This window comes from Dendrobates tinctorius, unplaced genomic scaffold, assembly GCF_039654945.1.
Source record: "Dendrobates tinctorius isolate UK_male_01 unplaced genomic scaffold, ASM3965494v1 ptg000103l, whole genome shotgun sequence".
Classification (NCBI taxonomy): Eukaryota; Metazoa; Chordata; class Amphibia; order Anura; family Dendrobatidae; genus Dendrobates; species Dendrobates tinctorius.
Genome location: NW_027361771.1, coordinates 22,622,989 through 22,643,415, shown reverse-complemented (window position 1 = coordinate 22,643,415; position 20,427 = coordinate 22,622,989). Strand labels below are relative to the sequence as shown.

The window sequence follows — 20,427 nt, the reverse complement described above, 5'->3', positions numbered from 1 at the left end:
TAGTTGTGGTACCTTTGTGTGACTCGCATTACTTGGAGACCTTTTCTTGTTTTTTTTGTTTTTTGGTTTTTTTTGTAGAGTATATTTTGGTCATCCGGAGTTATACTTTTGAATAAAGGGTTAAGTTTTATTGATGTGTCTTTTTCAGTGAATCTCATTAATCTGGGATTGAATTTGAGATTTTTTTTTTTGTGAATTTATTTTACATGAAAAAACAGAATCAAATAGAAAATAAAGTATCCGCTAACTAAGCATCTCTCCCTCCAGTCTATGCTGCCCTCATATGGTGGTAGTGCATATGAATATATGACCTTTTGGAATCTATGGGGATAATCTGGCATCTTCTTACATTCCAGCCATCTGCATTTCCCATTTTATCCGCTTCGCGACTGCTTACTGTAGATGTACGTGAGCGCTTGCTGGGCTTCGTGCATCGCCGACGTTTGTTAACAGTCGGCAGTTTTGCCCTCTGGGATTCCGGTGCAGGCCGCTTGCTGCGACCCCTGACCCCATCGAAACCTGATTGGCTCTGGTCCTGATGATATCAGTCATGCCAGCCAATGAGGGCAATTGCTGGGAAAGTTTATTGTAGTAACAAACTTTCCCGTCTGATTTGCCTCAGAAAACACGGTTTCTCCTCTGATCTGGTCAGTGAGCGATCAGAGGAGAAACCGTATGACAAGTGCTTCTGACTAGAGCTGTGTCAGTGATCAATCTTGTCACACTGTGACAAACACGCATAAATCGAGAGCTTCCTCCCCTTTCCCAATTAGTTCTATCAACTTATTAGTTAGGCTATAGTGTTAGTTGGGTAGATGTTTAGTATAGTGTAAGATGATTAATATATTTATAGTCTTAAAATTTAAAATAAATTGTTAAGGTTAGGCTTGATGGCAATTGTTTTGCCAATCATTTATTAGTGGTTCCATCAAGTATTTGAACAATTAGTTGCATCAGTTAACTTGTTAATTATATAGTATGATATATGTATAATTTGATAGTTTTATTTTAATTCAAAACTTGTTCCTAATACTGTGTTCTGGAATTACATGTTATGTTATATACATTGATATATAAAAAGTAATAAAATGTCACGTTAGTCTTGGGCTGTGTTCATACGTTGCGGTTTTTTACCCATTTTTTTTCCCGGATTTACCAAAAAAAAACGCTTAAAAGAAGCTTCCCATTCATTTTAATGCATTTTGCACTTTTTGTGCATATTAATGCGTTTTTTTCCGCGAAAAAAACGCTTCGTGGTAAAAAATGCAGCATGCTCATTAATTTCGCAGAAAATTAAGCATTTCTTGCTATTTTCTATGTGTGTGGGGACGCGCGGAAAAAAAGTATAAAAAACGCTTAGTTTTTGCGCAAAAAAAACGCGAAAAAATCACGCTTTTTCTGGGAAGGAGTCCTGTTTTTATGCAGAAATTTTCTGCATACGTGTGCACATAGCCTTATACTGCAGAGGAGGTGTCTGCCCAATTATGTTTTGACAATGAATAGAGTGTAATGTCAGGTGGCGATGATGATTTAGAGGGCTTTAGTTTTCAGTGACCGTGATGGCTGAGAAATATACAGTCATTCTGGTCCTTCCTGAAACCTGAAGGACTAACACAAGAGGGGCAAATAGCGCTGCTGGAGAAATGTCTCCAAATCGGGAACCATGCCCAGTAATAGTGAAATGGCGCTTGCCAATGTACAAGGGGCTTTTCCACTTGATGTAGCATTTCCCAGATAGGAGGTTACAGATTTGGCTTCTCCATTCATTTTAATGCAATTCCTAGTATAAGTGTGAAGGTGGGAGATTTTGGACCGTCCATTTTTCTTTTTAATTCGTTTCATATATGGGGTGCTAGGACATATTGTCATGCAAACAAATTTATACGCTTCACAATTTACCAGTCTGAATCCACGATCCTATTATGCGAAGTCAAATTTATGGACGCCAACTAATCTTCTTGTAATGAAAACTGTGAGGGACGAGGGAGACTCCATTTTGGATTTATTAGTTCAGGCCCAATATATTGTCCAGAGATCTTCCTTCACTCCTGAAGTGGCCCCCCACCCTTGGGATAATTACACAAATCCCCAAAAGAACAGAGCTTCACCATTTGGCCAGAGAATTTGAGGCCTCGTGTTAATGAAGGCAAGGAGGAGCAGAGCTAGGACCCCCTGCTGTCTTTTGCGCCAGGCAGCCAACATCAAAGGAAGCTCCAGACCAAGCGTCACCTACGCCCCGAGATGAATAATGAGAGTACCGTGAATCTCAGGGGTAAGTCTAACATACCACCAGAACCCTGGGAGCCCTCCGCATGCACCCTGCATCTCTTATTTCTTTAGCTGTCCCTGATACCAAGCTATCGAGACTGGCTCTCCAGAAACACTTAGCCGACCCAAGTTTGGACTCTCCATATCTGTCCAGCCCCATCGAACTCGTTGAGAAGTTAGTCGTCCCGTTTGGACCTCCCACTAGGAAGTTATGGCCCATCCTAGATATTGGGAATTATTTCAGCTAGGGGGTCAAGGGAGCAGAGTTCAGTCCATTCCAGAGGGGTGGTGGCAAATATGGGGAGGGGTCGAGCTAGGGATTAAAAGTTGGCTACACGCCTTTAGCCTTTGTCATTGTTCTGCCATGGAAGCCATGTCACGCCTGGAGACAGACTAGAAACTAAGAAGGTGCCTGTGAATGAGAGCTTCCCTCCATCCACAAGTTATAATGAACGGTAACGTGACACATACAGCTAACTGCTATCTCCAACCTGCACCCTACTTTTATCTGTACTTCTGGCTGTAATATCTATATATTACTCTGTATATATTTGTAGTATCTAGTGCTATCTAGGTTCTTTGGGTGTCTCATGTGGACTTTAATCTTGAGCTCCTTCCACAAGTTTTCAATTGGGTTAAGGTCAGGAGACTGACTAGGCCACTCCAACACCTTGATTTTTTGCCTCTTGAACCAGGCCTTGGTTTTCTTGGCTGTGTGCTTTGGGTCGTTGTCTTGTTGGAAGATGAAATGACGACCCATCTTAAGATCCTTGATGAAGGAGCGGAGGTTCTTGGCCAAAATCTCCAGGTAGGCCGTGCTATCCATCTTCCCATGGATGTGGACCAGATGGCCAGGCCCCTTGGCTGAGAAACAGCCCCACAGCATGATGCTGCCACCACCATGCTTGACTGTAGGGATGGTATTCTTGGGGTCGTATGCAGTGCCATCCAGTCTTCAAACGTCAAGTGTGTGGTTGGCACCAAAGATCTCGATCTTGGTCTCATCAGACCAGAGAACCTTGAACCAGTGTGTCTCAGAGTCCTCCAAGTGATCATGAGCAAACTGTAGACGAGCCTTGACATGACGCTTTGCAAGTAAAGGTACCTTACAGGCTCGTCTGGAACGGAGACCATTGCGGTGGAGTACGTTACTTATGGTATTGACTGAAACCAATGTCCCCACTGCCATGAGATCTTCCCGGAGCTCCTTCCTTGTTGTCCTTGGGTTAGCCTTGACTCTTCGGACAAGCCTGGCCTCGGCACGGGAGGAAACTTTCAAAGGCGGTCCAGGCCGTGGAAGGCTAACAGTAGTTCCATAAGCCTTCCACTTCTGGATGATGCTCCCAACAGTGGAGACAGGTAGGCCCAACTCCTTGGAAAGGGTTTTGTACCCCTTGCCAGCCTTGTGACCCTCCACGATCTTGTCTCTGATGGCCTTGGAATGCTCCTTTGTCTTTCCCATGTTGACCATGTATGAGTGCTGTTCACAAGTTTGGGGAGGGTCTTAAATAGTCAGAAAAGGCTGGAAAAAGAGATAATTAATCCAAACATGTGAAGCTCATTGTTCTTTGTGCCTGAAATACTTCTTAATACTTTAGGGGAACCAAACAGAATTCTGGTGGTTTGAGGGGTTGAATAATAAATGACCCTCTGAATAAACTTTTCACAATTTTTAAAAAAAATTAAACAAAGAAATAACATTCTTTTTTGCTGCAGTGTATTTCACACTTCCAGGCTGATCTACAGTCCAAATGTCACAATGCCAAGTTAATTCCGAATGTGTAAACCTGCTAAATCTGCAGGGGGTTGAATACTACTTGTAGTCACTGTATACGATGAGAAACTGGTGGCAGAATACCATTCTGGTGTTATTGGGGGATCCTGGCAGTAATGGATTGGAGGTTTATATTCCTGGCCTGGGACTGGCACTATATATATATATATATATATATATATATATATATATATATATATATATATATATATATATATATATATATATATATATATATATATATATATATATAATATTATTATTATACCGCCATCACTGCAGAGTGCCTCGATAGCCAGTACTTGACAGGGCAGCCTCTCCAGAGACTACTTATCCTTGGTGCAGTTCCCTGACTGATCTGAGGGTAAGAGAGGCGCCGGAGAGCTGTGACTGTGTAAGCCCCATCACAGATTCGTGACGGCGGGGGGATATCTGTATCCCCTGGCTCTCCTCTCGTGCATTTGTTTCCTTACAAAAACATTTTTAGGACTTAAATTTGCTATGGTGCTTGTTTGTGTTCGGTTTTTTTTTTTTGTTTTTTTTTTTTTTTGGTTCAGTCTTGCTTGTCCGAGCACCCTGGTCAAGCCACCCCTATGTGTTCAGTTGTTCTTCATAGGACCCGCAATGAAATGCTTTTGATATTTTGGCATTTTAACAATAGTCACTGCCTGCCCAGAAATGTCCCAGAATATGACCGCCTGTATCAAATCAGAAAAGTTCTTAAGGCTCTACCCCCTAGCACAGAACATTTCTATATGAGTCCCTTGTAAAAGTCAAAGGAAGACTGCACCTCAATTAATTTATCCCATCTAAGAGGGCAGGGTTCAGAATAAAACCCTATAAAATGTGAGAGTTCAACAAGATACATATCAGCTTTACAGGAAACTGTGCCCGCTATTATTTATCCAGACACAAACAAGTATTAACAGTCAGAGGGCTTTAAAGGTATGGCTTTTCCATTGTGCTAGACAAGTGCGGTTGGATCCTGTAAAATTAAAGGGAAGGTGCCATCCAAAAAATTTTTTTTCAGCAATTGAAAAAATGTAAAGACTTAATGTTTACATTTTCTTAAAAAATATTATCGTTTGTTTTTAATTTTGCAAAATATGAAAAATAATTTTAAAAAGTTTGGCATTTCCACTTGTTAAACACTAGGTGGAGCAGCTACTGAAATCTGGCACAAAAACCTATGACATCTAGGAACACAGTGAGCAGCCATTTTGATGGGGCCTGCAAAGTTACTGACTGTCTTTGCATGTAAAGTCTGGATCAGAACGGCCATCAATCAGCCTGATCCATACTTTGCAGGCAAAGACCCCATTCCCCTCCTCAGATCCTGTCCTGGCGATGTGTGAAAGCAAGGCGACAGGCGCAGTCCGGGGTGACGCTGGGAAGCAGGATGGGGGAAATGTAGCCATACAGTAACGATAAAAATGAGACCCCTCTCTTCAGCTGCCTCACCAGCCCTCCCCTGACTGCACCTATTACCCCTGACCCGTGTGCAGGTGCTCAGCCAGAACCACCCTAGAATGGGTCCCCTTTTAGCAGATAATACTGCCATAGTGTTCTCACATAATACCGCCATATAGTTCACACATAATACCGCCATATAGTTCATACCACCATGTAGATCACACATAAAACCAGCAGGGTGACAGCAGCACAGAGTATTTCAGGAGAGCAGTATCACACGGGATAGGATTAGATACACGGCTCAGCAGTCAGCATCACACAGGATAGGATTAGATACACGGCTCAGCAATCAGTATCACACAGGAGAGGATTAGATACACGGCTCAGCAGTCAGTATCACACAGGATAGGATTAGATGCACGGCTCGGCAGACAGTATCACACAGGAGAGGATTAGATACACGGCTCAGCAGTCAGTATCACACAGGAGAGGATTAGATACACGGCTCAGCAGTCAGTATCACACAGGAGAGGATTAGATACACGGCTCAGCAGTCAGTATCACACAGGATAGGATTAGATACATGGCTCAGCAGTCAGTATCACAGGATAGGATTAGATACATGGCTCAGCAGTCAGTATCACACAGGATAGAATTAGATACACGGCTCAGCAGACAGTATCACACAGGAGAGGATTAGATACTCGGCTCAGCAGTCAGTATCACACAAGACAGTATTACAGATATGCCCACACTGGTGAAACTTCGAGCCCCCCCCCAATTATACACTAGACTATGGGCTGTATATGTCACTGTCCTCAGACAGCCATAAAAGCTCTCATAAAAGGGAAGGTGTCAGATTACCGGAGATCACTGGGGCTGTGAGTGAGGAGGCGGAGACAGAGCAGAAGAACACAGTAGAGCAGGAAACACAGGGCCGAGCCTGGAGTAAGCAGGACAGAGGAGCATAAAGGAAAGTCACCCGCACTCACCACTCTCCATCCTCCGGCTCCAGTGAGCGCTTCTCTCCTCTGCTGACCACCTTCTCCATATCTTCAGCCTCTCCTCACAACACAGGACCTGTTATGCCACAAGTGGTCCTGTGATAGAGTGTAAGTGGAGCTCAGCAGATAGCACTGGGCTACAGTAAAATGGCTCCCAGCCACACCTACAGCAGTGAATGGTGCAGCCCACAAGGGCGTGCCTAGTTCACTGCTAATGAGGCTGCATGGTGGGGTTGGGAGCCGACCGCAGTCTCCTATGTGCAGGGACTGCCATATTTGCAGACTGTATGAGTCCTCCACAGATCTGCAAATCAAGATGGCAGCGCCCAGTGGCTACATTAAAACATTATTACAAACAAACCATAAATCCTGGTTAGTACAACATTTGCTGAAACAACATGTTTTGTTACTTACTATTTTTTTGCAAATTATATAAAATTGCGGCACCTTCCCTTTAAGTGTGAATGCTTGTCAGCAGAAGTCTTGTGAGGTCACAGAGATTGACCACAATTTTTTTTTTTTTTAAAGTGATGTCCAATCCTTGGGATAAGCCATCAATATCTGATCAATGTGGTTACAACACCCATCACCACTGCTGTTACTGGTGGACGGAAGTTCTCTGATGCTGCTGGAACACGGCAGCTTTGCCAAAGCTATAGTGGCTGGTTGGTGGATCTGCAGTATGCAGCCACGTCCACGATGGACATGATGGCAGCATTTGAGCATTTCTGACTGCCAGTAACAGCTAAACAGCTTGTTGTTTATATGATCTGTTAATTCTTCCATATTTTACATTTAATATTTAAATGTCTATTTCAGCCAATACCTGTAGACTGGCCACTTTTTCTGATGAGTTGATCTCTAAGGAGCTCACTGCAGAGCTATTTAATAAAAACTATAAGGCTCTGTGGTGATTTAGTCATGCGACATATGGATTTCTACCTCTCTGAAATCTTAAGTGCTGCGGATCCACTCTCTTTAGTTGTCAGCACAATGTTTTCAATCTTGAGGTCACATCCTTAAGGTTTAAGAAAGTGTCTATTTTACGCCGGAATAAATGATCCGAGCACCCAACAAGAGTATTTTACTTGTTAATCAGGTGACAAGCAGCCAAAAATAGGGAACCGAAAAAAAAGCTTGTTCACCGATTATGGACTATTAGAAAAATGGTAAAACTGTTTATTTTTCAAATACTGCATAGGTTTTTGTTTTTATTTTTTTGCAAATCCTAACTACTTAGAATTAAACTTTCAGTGTGACTGAAGTTAAACGCAATCATCCACCCCCTTGCACACTGACAAAGGTCCAGAAAGCAAAGATATGAGTGGGTGTTGGGTGAGGATCTCGCTCTGTAGAGTTGCATTCATCATTGCCTGTAGTGTCTTAGGACCACTAGTGATTTTTTTATTTTTTTTGCTATCCATTGATCCAAATTTAAGAATCTATGAGTCAAAAAAAGCAGCAAGTTAAGGTGAATTTAAACTGCACGATTATTGTGATCTAGATCTCCTAAGATCGCTTGTTTCACAGTAATTACTCAGTCTAAAGGGCCTGTCAAACTAAGCGATATCGCTATAACGTCACTGATTTTGTGACGTAGCAGCGATATCGCTGCATGTGATACTTACCTACGACCCGCTCCCCCGCTGATTATCGCTGATCGTGCGAGAACGTCCTGCACCGTTTCTCGTCGTCAGCTTCCTGTGGCGCTAACGAGCGACGCGGGCAGGAGGACGTCAGGATCGCCTCGTCTGACAGGTAAGTAGCGACCCCCGACCCCTGCTATGTCACTGGTGAGATCTGCCTGTTTGGCAGCTCACTAGCGACCACTTAGCGATTCACCAGCGATCCTGACCGCGTCATATCGCTGGTCGGGATCGCTGGTACATCGCTAAGTGTGACCGTACCTTTATAATGAAATAACCTGTGTAAATAGCACCTGTGCTGGTGAGAACAATGGACGTCTAAGTGCACTGAATGATCTGCTACACATGCACATTTGAATCTCGATCTGCCTGTGTAAACAGGCTGTTACTTGACCAGCAGACATGTTGCTAGATGGCTTTTTTGTACAGTTGTTCTCAAAAGTTTAAATACCCTGGCTGAATTTTTTTCTTGGCCATTTTTCGAAAAATATGAATGATGACACCAAAACTTTTTCCCCTCTCTTGGTTAGTGGTTGGGTGAAGCCATTTATTATCAAACTACAGTGTTTTCTCTCTTTAATAATAATAATGATCTTTATTTTTATATAGCGCTAACATATTCTGCAGCGCTTTACAGTTTGCACACATTACCATCTTTAAATCATAATCACAACCCAAAACATCCAAATGACCCTGATCAAAAGTTTACATACCCTGGTGAATTTGGCCTAATAACCTGAACAGAAGTTGACACAAATGGGTTTGAATGGCTACTAAAGGTAACATCCTCACCTGTGACCTGTTTGCTTGTAATCCATGTATGTGCATAAAAGCTGAATGAGTTTCTAGAATCCAGACAGACTCTTGCATCGGTCATCCAATCACTGACGTTTCTGGATTTGGAATCATGGGGATTGCAAAAGAGTTGTCAACAGAGGTAGTTGAACTGTATAAAACAGGAAAGGGATACAAAAAGATATCCAAGGAATTGATAATGCCAGTCAGCAGAGTTCAAACTGTGATTAACAAATGGAAAATCAAGAGCTATGATAAAATAAACCCACGGTCAGGTAGACCAACAAAAATTTCATCCACAACTGCCAGGATAATTGTTTGGGATGAATAGAAAAACCCACAAATAACATCAGCGGAAATACTGAACTCTCTGAAAACTAGCGGCGTGGCTGTTTCAAGATGCATAATAAGGAAGCACTTGAAGAAAAATTAGCTGCATGGTCGAGTCACCAGAAGAAAGCCATTACTGCGCAAATGCCACAAAGTATCTCGACTACAATACACAAAATGGCACAGAGACCAGCCTCAAAACTTCAGGAACAAGGTAATTTGGAGTTTGAGACCAAAATTGAACCTTTTGGCCACAACCATAGACGTTACTTTCCAGTTCACCAATCCTAACCGCACCATGGAGGTCATCCTTCTTATCCTCACTGGGACAGAAAACAATGAGAGGTTAAAAGGACCCTCCCATCTCCACCCCTCAGAGTTTTTCCTGTCCCAGTGAGGATAGGAATGATGAGAGGAAGCTCCTATTTCTGGCTGCATCAGGCAGATCAGCATGGTTCAGGGGGCCCAGCATTTCCCTTCCTGCTAGCAAGAGATCTGTGGCCTACACCCTCCGATGGTGGGGTCCCTCAGCCTACCTCAGTGAAGCGCTGCTCCTGAGTTGCGAGCCGCGTCCTCCTGCCTGGGGGCTCTCAGCTCGGACGTCTGCCTCAGGCACACTGAAAGCCCTGCAGGCGCGCTTCCAACGACGTCATCTCTGCAAGCCGGGCAGAGCACTTCCGAGTCGCAGCTGGCGTGCGTTCCACGACGCAGGAAAGGGTATCTGGCAAGGACATCAGCAGAAGGGTCCTAAAATGTGTGTAGGCTGCCTAAAGGTACTGTCACACTTAGCGATGTACCAGCGATCCCGACCAGCGATATGACGCGGTCAGGATCGCTGGTACATCGCTAAGTGGTCGCTAGTGAGCTGCCACACAGGCAGATCTCACCAGCGACATCGCAGGGGTTGGGGGTCGCTACTTACCTGTCAGACGAGGCGATCCTGATGTCCTCCTGCCCGCGTCCACGCTTCTTCAGAGCAGGAAGCCCAGCAGGAAGCTGACGACGAGAAACGGTCCAGGATGTTCTCGCGCGATCAGCGATAACCAGCGGGGGAGCGGTCGGAGGCAAGTATCAGACATAGCGATATCACTAGCGATATTGCTATAACGTCACAAAAAACAGTGACAGGCCCTTTACTTTAAGCTTACGACTTGCGGATTCTGCTAAGACTGACATTGGCTTGGAACGAAGCCAGGGGCATGTGAGTAAGCTTGTAAAGTGTTGCACACAGCCTAGAGAGTATCCCACATAAAGTCAATTAAAACATAACCTTTAATGAACCACTAAGAGGACATAACACACAAAAACATTACAAAAAGGTGCTCATGTGAACCAGTGCTCAATAAAAAATGGTTTGGTCTCACCATTGGTATTAGATATAGGACTCCACTTGGTTGTAACAGGGACAGTCACACTAGTTTTTTAGGCACCTCGCCACTGCAGGGCCTGTGGACTTAACGGATAACACTAATTCTATACATCCTTTCCTACTGCTTTATATATATTTGACTCCCCTGATGAATCCCCACCATTGGGGAAGAAACAAGTAGGGAGCTTCTGTCTATTTTTCCCCTTATCAGTGGGGATGTCCACTACAGGATCCACTTGGGGCCTGTCCTTGTTAGGACAAGAGTAACGCTGGGGCACGACAGGGAGTGTAGGGGAATACTTTACATTAATACTGGTTTTCCCATGTCTCAGCTCCCCATGAGTGGATTGTCTCTACAGCAGGATACGCCCTGATGCTGGAATGCTATATCTAATACCAATGGTGAGACCAAACCATTTTTTATTGAGCACTGGTTCACATGAGCACTTTTTTGTAATGTTTTTGTGTCCTTTTAATGGTTCATTAAAGGTTATGTTTTAATTGACTTTATGTGGGATACTCTCTAGGCTGTGTACAACATTTAACCCCTGAGGGTTTTTTTGGAATAGTGTCAAAAAGCTCACACTATAGCTGAGTGCATAAGCTTGTAAAGTGACACCCACTCTAAGGCCTTACCCCACACATAGAAGCACATGGCATCTACTCTGTGTATTCTAGGGGGGGAACACCTGTCTCGGCAACTCCTATGAAGGATGGCAAGATGTCAGGGAAGGGTAAAAGATGTGTTATCTGTAACCTCAAACTACCAGATACCTGGCAGAAGCACCTAAGCGAGCCCTGCACTTCAAAAATAATCAGAGAAGTACAGACTTCTTTGCTGTCGGACATGAGATCCATAATCGGAGAGGAGGTCCAGGCCTCAATTTCTGGGATAGCATATGCTCATACCTCACAGTCCGAATCCCAGGGTGGGTCCCGTAAAAGACCATGGGAGATAGAAGTGTCCGCTGAAGAAGAGATGATGTTGGATGAATCCGACCAAGAAGAAGGGGTAGTATTTACTGACCCAGCAGAGGGAGGGAAGAAATATCTCTCTTCCTCCGAGGACACTGATGAACTCCTCCATGCAGTGCAAAATACCATGCAGGTGGCGGAAACCCCAAAACCCCTCTCCGTACAGGACGAGATGTTTGGAGGGTTACGATCCCAGAGAGAGTATTCGCGGTCAACAGTCACATTCGCTCTATGATCATGGAGGAATGGGAGGATGCAGAAAAAAGTCTGGTTATTCCTAGAGATTTTAAACTGTGCCTATCTTTTGAGCCAGAGGACATCAAAGCCTGGGAAGATATCCCCAAGATCGACATTCCGGTAGCCAAAGTTTCGAAAAGAACCTCAATCCCATTTGAAGACTCCTCCAGCCTGAGAGAACCCGTGGACCGGAAGGCAGACTGCCTCCTAACGAGAACCTCGGCAGCCATAATCTGGGCTAACATCGCTGCAACCTCGGTGGCTCGATCCATGCATTTATGAGTCGACGACTTGGAGGAACACTTGAGATCTAAGGCCTAGGGGTTCTTCTAGACTCCCATCTAAGAACATGTTTTTTTCCCAGAAGAGAAACGGCGCCATGCTCGAGAGAATCCACCAATTTACAGGAAGCCGCAGCTTCATCAGAGAAGCAATGAGAATCCTGGGACTAATGACCTCTTGTAGCCTCAGCGTATGGTGGAGTTAGTTCCACTCTTGAGAGCTCCAGGGCGCAGTTCTACTTGTCTGGAACAAACAAACTGTTGCTGGACACGTTGATGCCCCTATCTCTCCCAGTGAGGGACTCTCAACGTTGGTGGACCACTCCAGAAAACCTCCAGGCGGGAGTTCCCTGAATTCTCTCCCCGTGCATCGTGGTCACCACCGACGCAAGTCAGCTAGGCTGAGGCAGCCATGTGTAAGGGATATATTTCCAAGGAGAATGGAGTCCAGAGATGGGATCCAGGTCTTCAAACTTCAGGGAACTGTATACAGTATGGAAAGTACTATTTCAGGTCCAGTCGATGAGGCAGACATATAAAGATCCTGTCCGACAACATGACGGCGGTGGCATTGTTCATCATCAAGGTGGACCAAAGCATCCTACACTGCAACACCCGGCGAAGAGGATCTTCTGATGGGCAGAAAGGACTGTCCTATCCGTCTCTGCAGTACACCTGGAAGGAACCAGGTGGCAGACTTCCTGAACAGGCACAAGTTATCCCCCACAGAGTGGGAACTGAACAAGGAAGTGTTCGGTATACTGTGTCAATGCAGGGAGGTGCCACGAGTGGATCTGTTCAGTCAGAGAAAATGCGAATGTCAGAAGATTTCTCCCTAAACCCCCTAGACTGTTCAGTGGGAGTCGACGCACTATCCCAACCATGGGGAGAGGGGCTGTCCTATGCATTTTCCCCCCTTCCTCTGGTTCAGAGTGTTCAGGAAAGTGCAGGAGGAAAGGGCGAAGATTGTCTTGGTGGTGCCCTCCTGGCCAAAGAGGAGTTGGTTCCCTCTGCTGATGAAAATGGTTGAAAAAGACCTCATCCTCCTTCCAAGAAGAAAAGATCTCCACCAAGGCCCAGTTCTCCACCACAATCCGGACAATCTTCAACTCTCAGCATGGATCCTGAGAGGCAGGCCCTGAAGTCAAGGGGATTGTCCGACAGTGATATCTACCCTTCAAGCAAGCAGGAAAGCCGTGACCTTTGCTATGTATAATAAAATCTGGAAGCGCTTCTGCATTTATTGCAGAGAATCGTCAGTAGAACCGTCCCTCCCGGACATTCCCAAGATTCTTGATTCCTGCAGACCGGTTTCAAGAAGGGTCTTAGACCAAGTACTTTAAAGGTACAGATCTCGGCCCTTAGCATAATTTTCGACTCTCCCCTATCTACCCACCCCTGGATAGCTAGGTCCTCTAGAGCTATTCAAAGACTGAAGCCTTCTGTGAGGAAGTCTGTACCACCTTGAGATCTAAACCTGGTGCTAAATGTGCTTTATAAACATCCATACGAACCATCAAAGAATATGGACATTAGTAGGCTCTTGTTTAAAAATGCCTTCCTGGTAGCAATCACATTGGCCAAAAGAATAGAAGAATTGCAGCCCCTATCTATCTATTCAAGACCGGTATTTACAAGTGTTCGAGGACCGACTGGTCTTGAGGCTCGACCCAACATTCCTCCCCAAAGTGGTATCAACCCCGAACATGAGTCAGGAAATTGTTCTCCCCTCCTTCTGCCAGCACCCTAGAAACCTAAAGGAGCAATAGCTAGGTGGATCGGATCCACGATTGTTCTAGCCTATGAGGCTCAAGGAAAATCTCCCCCGGAGACTCTTAGAGCCCATTCAACTAGGAATCAGCCGCAACTTGGTCGAGTCTAAATACCTTCTCGAGACATTATAAGTTAGATGTAGTCTCAGGGCAACTGGCTTAGATCATCATACTTTGGTATTCTCCATGGTGCTGTCAGGATTGGTGAACTGGAAAACGGTAAGTAGACCTACCGGTGATTGTATTTCCAGGAATCCAATCTGACAGCACTTGCAATCGTCAGCACAGAAGATGTGCATGGGACGTACTTGGACATTCCAACATGACAACGATCCAAAAGACAAGGCCAAGTCGACCTGTAATTTGGCTACAGCAGAACAAGGTTTGGGAGTGGCCATCTCAGTCTCCTTATCTCAATTTCATTGAGCCACTCTGGGGAGATGTCAAGCTCGCAGTTCATGCTAGACAGCACAGGAATTTACAGGAACTGGAGGCTTTTTGCCAAGAAGAGTGGGCAGCTTTACCATCTGAGAAAATAAAGAACCTCATCCACAACTACCACAAAAGACTTCAAGCTGTCATTGATGTTAGTGGGGGCAATACACGGAATTAATAAATGGGGTATGTAAACTTTTGATCAGGGTCACTTTTGATGTTTTGGGTTGTTATTATGATTTAAAAAGAGAAAACACAGTAGTTTGACAATAAATGGCTTCACCCAACCACTAAGCATGAGTGGAGAAACAGTTTTGGTGTTATCATTTATATTCTCTGAAAAAAGGCCAAGAAAGCAAAAATTCTGCCGGGGTATGTAAACTTTTGAGCACAACTGTATGCTGCACATCGCACCATGTAGATGAACCTTTACTTTTTGACTCTACCGAGCAGGTATTTTGTTAGGACTATCACAGCCACTTTGCGGCTACCGGCTTCCTGGGCCTCTGTCGGTATGACATTTAGGAAGTGCACCTATTGCAATAGGAAAAAAAATAATATATAGTTATTTGGATCTATTGCTAATTGGTATTTTTAAATTAAATTCCAGATATCAGAAATCTCCCTGGTAGCAAGTTCTAAGCAGTGACTATTTCAGCCAAGCATCCGTTCTGTTCTGTATACATGCAGACCTTTTTTTGTTTTTTTACTTTTTTGTGTCAAATGTATATCTATACCTATATTTTTATTTTCTTACAAAATAAATATTGAAGTTAATATAATTTTGTTTTGTGGTTCTATCGTGTCACTGGGGCCATATGCAGTCTTCAACACAATTACCTCTATGAACATTTTTACTCAGGCTTATTTTTGGTCAGTATTAGTAAAGCTGCTTCACTCTTGAATTCCATTATAGGAACTGAAAAACTGACCTCCTGAAGGAAACTGAACTTTTCCATAAGAGCAGGTGCAGATTTTTTTTTTTCTGCATCTGAGAAACTTGGTTCCATTGTGCTAATCACACTCAGAGTGTGATCTGATTTTCTTGCAGGGAGAAAAAAAATGAAAGTTTCTCTAGAAAGTCAGTCTGTAAAAAAATCGAACCACACTCTGACGTTATCAGAGTGCATGCCAAATAGTAGAAAAGACAGCGCCTCAAACGTTGGTGAAAAAGAATTCACATTTTATTCTGCCTCCTGTGGCAACGTTTCGATCCAAAGATCTTTCTTCCTTGAGAAAGATCTTTGCATCGAAACGTTGCCATAGGAGGCAGAATAAAATGTGAATTCTTTTTCACCAACGTTTGAGGCGCTGTCTTTTCTACTACCGTATTTGGTATGGACTCTTCTCCGGCATGAACTCCCTAGTTGTGATGTGCGTCTTGATTAGTGTCCTGTAGGACCCTGGCTATATGAGGTGCGGTTTAACTTATAATTTTTGATTGACTGTGAGTTATCAGAGTGCCGTCCGTTTTTGTTTTTTTTTGTTTAATTTTTCATGGACCGTTAAATGGGCGACTGCCATCTGATTGTTTGAGGCAAATTTTGCATGGTGGTACTTTGCTTTTTGCTTGGACCACTCAATCTGAGGAAACATGTACCCAGCCCCATAGAATATCATGGATGTGAGTGCTATCCGTCAAGACCATAAAACTCAGAAGAGTGCGATCTGTGGTTGTGTTCACGATCCCTAATGGACGCAAACTGACCCCTTTTGACTATATTTGAGGGCTGATTAATTTTTCCTTGGGTGTACAAATCTTTCCATGATACTCTCTACTTCCCTCCACCCCACTTCTGCCTTACAAATACAGGCCAAAGTCCACCAGTGAGACAGTCTAACGCACAAGCCAAGGTATCGCCTGTCAATGCAATGTAAATAACCATAATAAAAGTTTGCACAGTTGCTTTTTTTTTATCCAGTACATTCACATGTTACAATCAACCATATAAATGCCAGTTTTATAAGGTGTTGTTTTGTACTTATGGGAATAAAATTTTTGAAAAGACATTGTGTCTTTATTGGGCTGGTGTCTGTATATGACAATAGGGTATTCATATATAGCTTAATGTCACATGGACTTTAACATATGCCCATTTGGCTGGAAGTCTGATTGTCGTCTGTATTGATCAGGTTATTCATCATATTTCAGTGGAACAACAAGTAGTATGTATAGATCAGCCTGCAGGCCAGAGGCTACATGTGGGCCACAATGCCAGTCTGTACGACCCCCAACCATATGGATAGAAAAATGCTTATCTGGGATATTAAAATGGATGCCATAAAGATTGGGTCCATATTGTGCTGGGTTTTCTGATGCACCCTTATAGGATAATGTGCAAGCCAGATGATTAAACTAGAACATGCAGTGTTGGTGATTGTTGTAGTGGGAGGGTTGTGGAATATTTGAAAGCGACAACACAGTTTCATTTTAAAAAGAACATATTGGGTTGATCAGCAAATGGCAAAAGGTTTGTTGTCCATTTTAAATTCTAATGACCATCTGTATTAATTGTATGGTTAGAACATATCCGCAGGATAGGATACTGATCAATGCAGGTCCAACTACTGGGACCGTCCGTTAAGGGAATTATTTTTCCAAATGGGGAATTTTTTTCCCCCGTTACAAAATGGCACATAAAGTTGGTCGCCCGACCATCACTCCATTTATTCTCTACAGTGTTTGAATGCATCACTCGGCAGCCCAATAGGGAATTAATGAAGCCCAGGTATAACCTGCTACTCCATTTTAATGGGGCTAAAAGTGTCCTCTTCTAACGGTCGTTGCGGATCCCAGCTGTTGGACCCCAATCGATCAATAAGTTATCACCTATCCTAGGGACTGGTGATACTTTGTTTCAATCAGAATACTCTTAGGAAAATCCCTTTTTATAATGTCCACTTGCTCTAATATGACATAGGGACAGGGATTGTCCCTTTGAAAGACAACCTCAAAGAAAAGTGGTTACCAGACTTTTCCCATTGAGCTAACTTCTGATATACTAATGTATGGGCAATTATTTCAGGGTGGGTGTAGATTCCCTTTAAAGAGGATCTATTGGCACAGACCTTTTGGGTCGACCTGTTGGAAATTGATGTCTGTATATACATTTGGGAGATGTGAAATATCACTTGAAAGGGGTATTCTCATCTCCAAGATCTTATGCAATGTGTAGTAGGTGTAATAATAATGATTTTAGCAAATACCTCCAATTAGAAATGTAGTAGAGTTCTGCTGAATTGCTACGTCGCTTTTCCCATGTGCAGGCGTTTCAGTAGCTTAGGTATGCATGGTTATGACAACTCACATATTGTTAGTGGCTAGTGGTCATAACCATGGATGCCTAAGCTACTGCGATGTCCTGCACATGGGGTAACCAACATGGCAAATTTTAAACTATACTACATTTCTAATTGGAGGCATTTGATAATCTTATTATACCTACTATGTACTGGCATATGATCTTGGAGATGGGAATATCCCTTTTAAGCATTAAAAAATGATCACTTATTCTTCAAAAAAGTACTTTCCATGAATTCTTGGCTTTTTTTTGTCTTTCTTCTGAGCACTAATATACACAGTAGAACAAGCCTATCCATTTACTTGACCACTGCAGCTAGTGACTGGCTTGAGTGGTGATGTTTTCTTGTAATGCACGGGCAGCGGTGGTCATGTGACTGATGCTCAGGTGGAGACCACCACAGCTGGAACACTTCACTGTCATGGGATTTGGTTCCTTGCTCATGGCCAATTTTGCATAATCCCAAAAAGCAATAGTTCCCTATAGTGCTGTAGTGTTAAGTCAGTGGAAGACTATGGCCAAATAAACCCAATATACAATACGCATGTGAATGAGTCCTAAGTCAATTATATATATATTTATTATTTTTTTTTTTAAATTTTAGCATAGAACACATACCCAGTATATTCTACAGGTCTGTTCACACATTTGTGTGGTTTTTTTTTTTGGTACACTGTAACCAGAGAAGAAGTCTCAAAGAAAAATGTCTGTTTTTAATGGGACTGGATCAAAATGCCCATACAACTCTATGGGTTGAAGAATATAACAGACAGTACACAAATTCCTGCTGTCTGTTTGTACCAAACTATTTGATAGGTAATATTGGACACACTGACAAGACCTGTTCCTCTGTTTGTAGTCTGTATAGAGGAAAAAAATAAACTTTGCAAGACACTTGTATGCCCTCTTATCTTTGGAGCTTAGGAGAATCCCAATCTTAAGTACACCAATTTTTATTTTTTCCAGTAAGTGCACCATGGAAAAAAGAGACATGGGGAAACGCCTCAAAAATAAATTAATGATGCTGTTGATTCAGTTGTTAAATGGAGGTTAAAATGTGGCCTAATATCTGTTGTCTGATTTAGGCCTTAAGGGGGAACCTGTTGTGAAAGAAAAAAACACGCTATTTACCTACAGATATGGGGTTAACCTGCAGGTTAATAACATGCTAAAGTTATGCGGCTGCAGCAACCAAGGCCCAAGCTGCCAGGAGTAAAATAACTTTTTTCCTCCCTTCAGCTTTGGGCTTTCAGTCATAAAGTGTGTCACGGCACAACTTCAGTTACCATTCAGCACATAGAAAAAAATGGTACCTGTGTCATCGGTGTTTCTCCGATACTTTACAATGTTAAACACAGACCCCACCCAGACTGTACCTGCTGCCATCCTTGTCACGTGGACCCGTCCTGTGTGACACGACCCGCAGGCCCGTAACTAAGACAACAAGACATGGCACGTGTAACTGTCCTATGTGACATGACCCGCAGGCCCGTAACTAAAATGACAAGACACGAGGGAAGGGAAAACAGTTACAACGGTGGGCCCTGCGATAGGGAACGGGGACGTGGAGACCTCCTGCACTCCCCTGAGTCAGTGTCCCTCCACTCCTAACAATCCCTAGGCCGGTTCCGCATCGGGCGCCAATCAGGCTACCTGTCACCCTAGCACACCCTACACCTATCCCTTGCTAGGGAGCTGGGTGGTGCAGGCACTGGCCCCACCGCTGTACTAATACACACCAAGGAAAAAAAACAAACAGGGAAACACCACTTAGCCTTGCTCTGTTGCTCTTGCTCCCAGCAACAGAGTCCACCACCAGAATGCAGCTTTCCTCCTGAATAGCTGCCACCCAGCTCTGTCAGAGCTGCAAGGAAATCCTCTCTGACTCCTTCCACACCAGGACTCTGACTGAGCTGCCAGGAACTCTCTCTCCTTCCTTCACCAGTCTTGGTTGGAAATGAGCAATATCACCAACAGTAACTGCAACACCTGACACTCTTTTATAGCAGAGCCAGAGCAATCAGACCTGCTTTATAATCACATGCTTTAAACTAAAGAAACCAGAGTGCAATGATCCTAATGGCCTACGGGGGCAAAACTAGAACTGAAACCACCACAGTGCAATGACCCTATGGCCACCGGGGGCAAAACTATCTTTAAGCACCACAGCTTAAGGAAAAAAAAAGGTTACTAATGCATTTTATCTGTCATGATCCAGCATGGATCATGACAGTACCCTCCCCTTAATGAGGGGCCTCTGGACCCTCAAGACTGCTCCTCATCAGGGAACCACCTACAGCGGGGACGCCCAGGTCCAGAGTTCACCCCAGCAACTACCTGCACTTCAGGTTTATGACAAACGAGCACTGCTGGTATTGGCAATGTATGTTCCGGAGGCACCACACATCTCCGAAGCGCCTACCTGGGGAACGAGTTGTGTATGTGCATGTTTGGGGGTAACTCGAGCTGGTAAGACTCCGCAACACACTTCCACTGGATGTTTTTTGGTGGCCACCCATACATGCTCGTTCACACACAGGTCCGGACCTGAACGTTTATTATTGCCACACATTAGTTTGTCACAATTCGTTGAACTCTTTCTGGGATCGACAACAGAGGCGTCCCCCTGTGTCACCACACTCACACCCCCGCAATTCACCAAGGGATACACCACCCTCCAACCCTTTCCACCACGAGGTCTGCGTCTCCCAGGGTTGGCTAATGGCGAGGGTTGAGACTTGCCCCTACTCTACTGCAGCACATCTGCTGCTCTCACTGGAGAGGAAGGGGTCGGTTGAAGAAAGACGGCAGAGACAGTCCCTAGGC

At 43.9% G+C, this 20,427-nt stretch overlaps 1 protein-coding gene across 3 annotated transcripts in view; it reads left to right on the top strand.

The window, feature by feature from the left end:
* The window catches only part of MBTD1 (mbt domain containing 1), a 106,661-nt gene that overhangs the window by 70,628 nt on the left and 15,606 nt on the right, over positions 1-20,427 (top strand). The window contains exon 16 of one of the 3 annotated variants that reach the window (XM_073588159.1): positions 14,910-15,074. The exons of the other annotated variants lie outside the window; for them this stretch is intronic. Coding sequence (XP_073444260.1) covers positions 14,910-14,941 — 32 coding nt within the window. The 3' untranslated portion in view covers positions 14,942-15,074. Of the gene's footprint in view, positions 1-14,909; positions 15,075-20,427 lie in introns of those variants that run through there. 3 annotated transcript variants of the gene reach the window in all.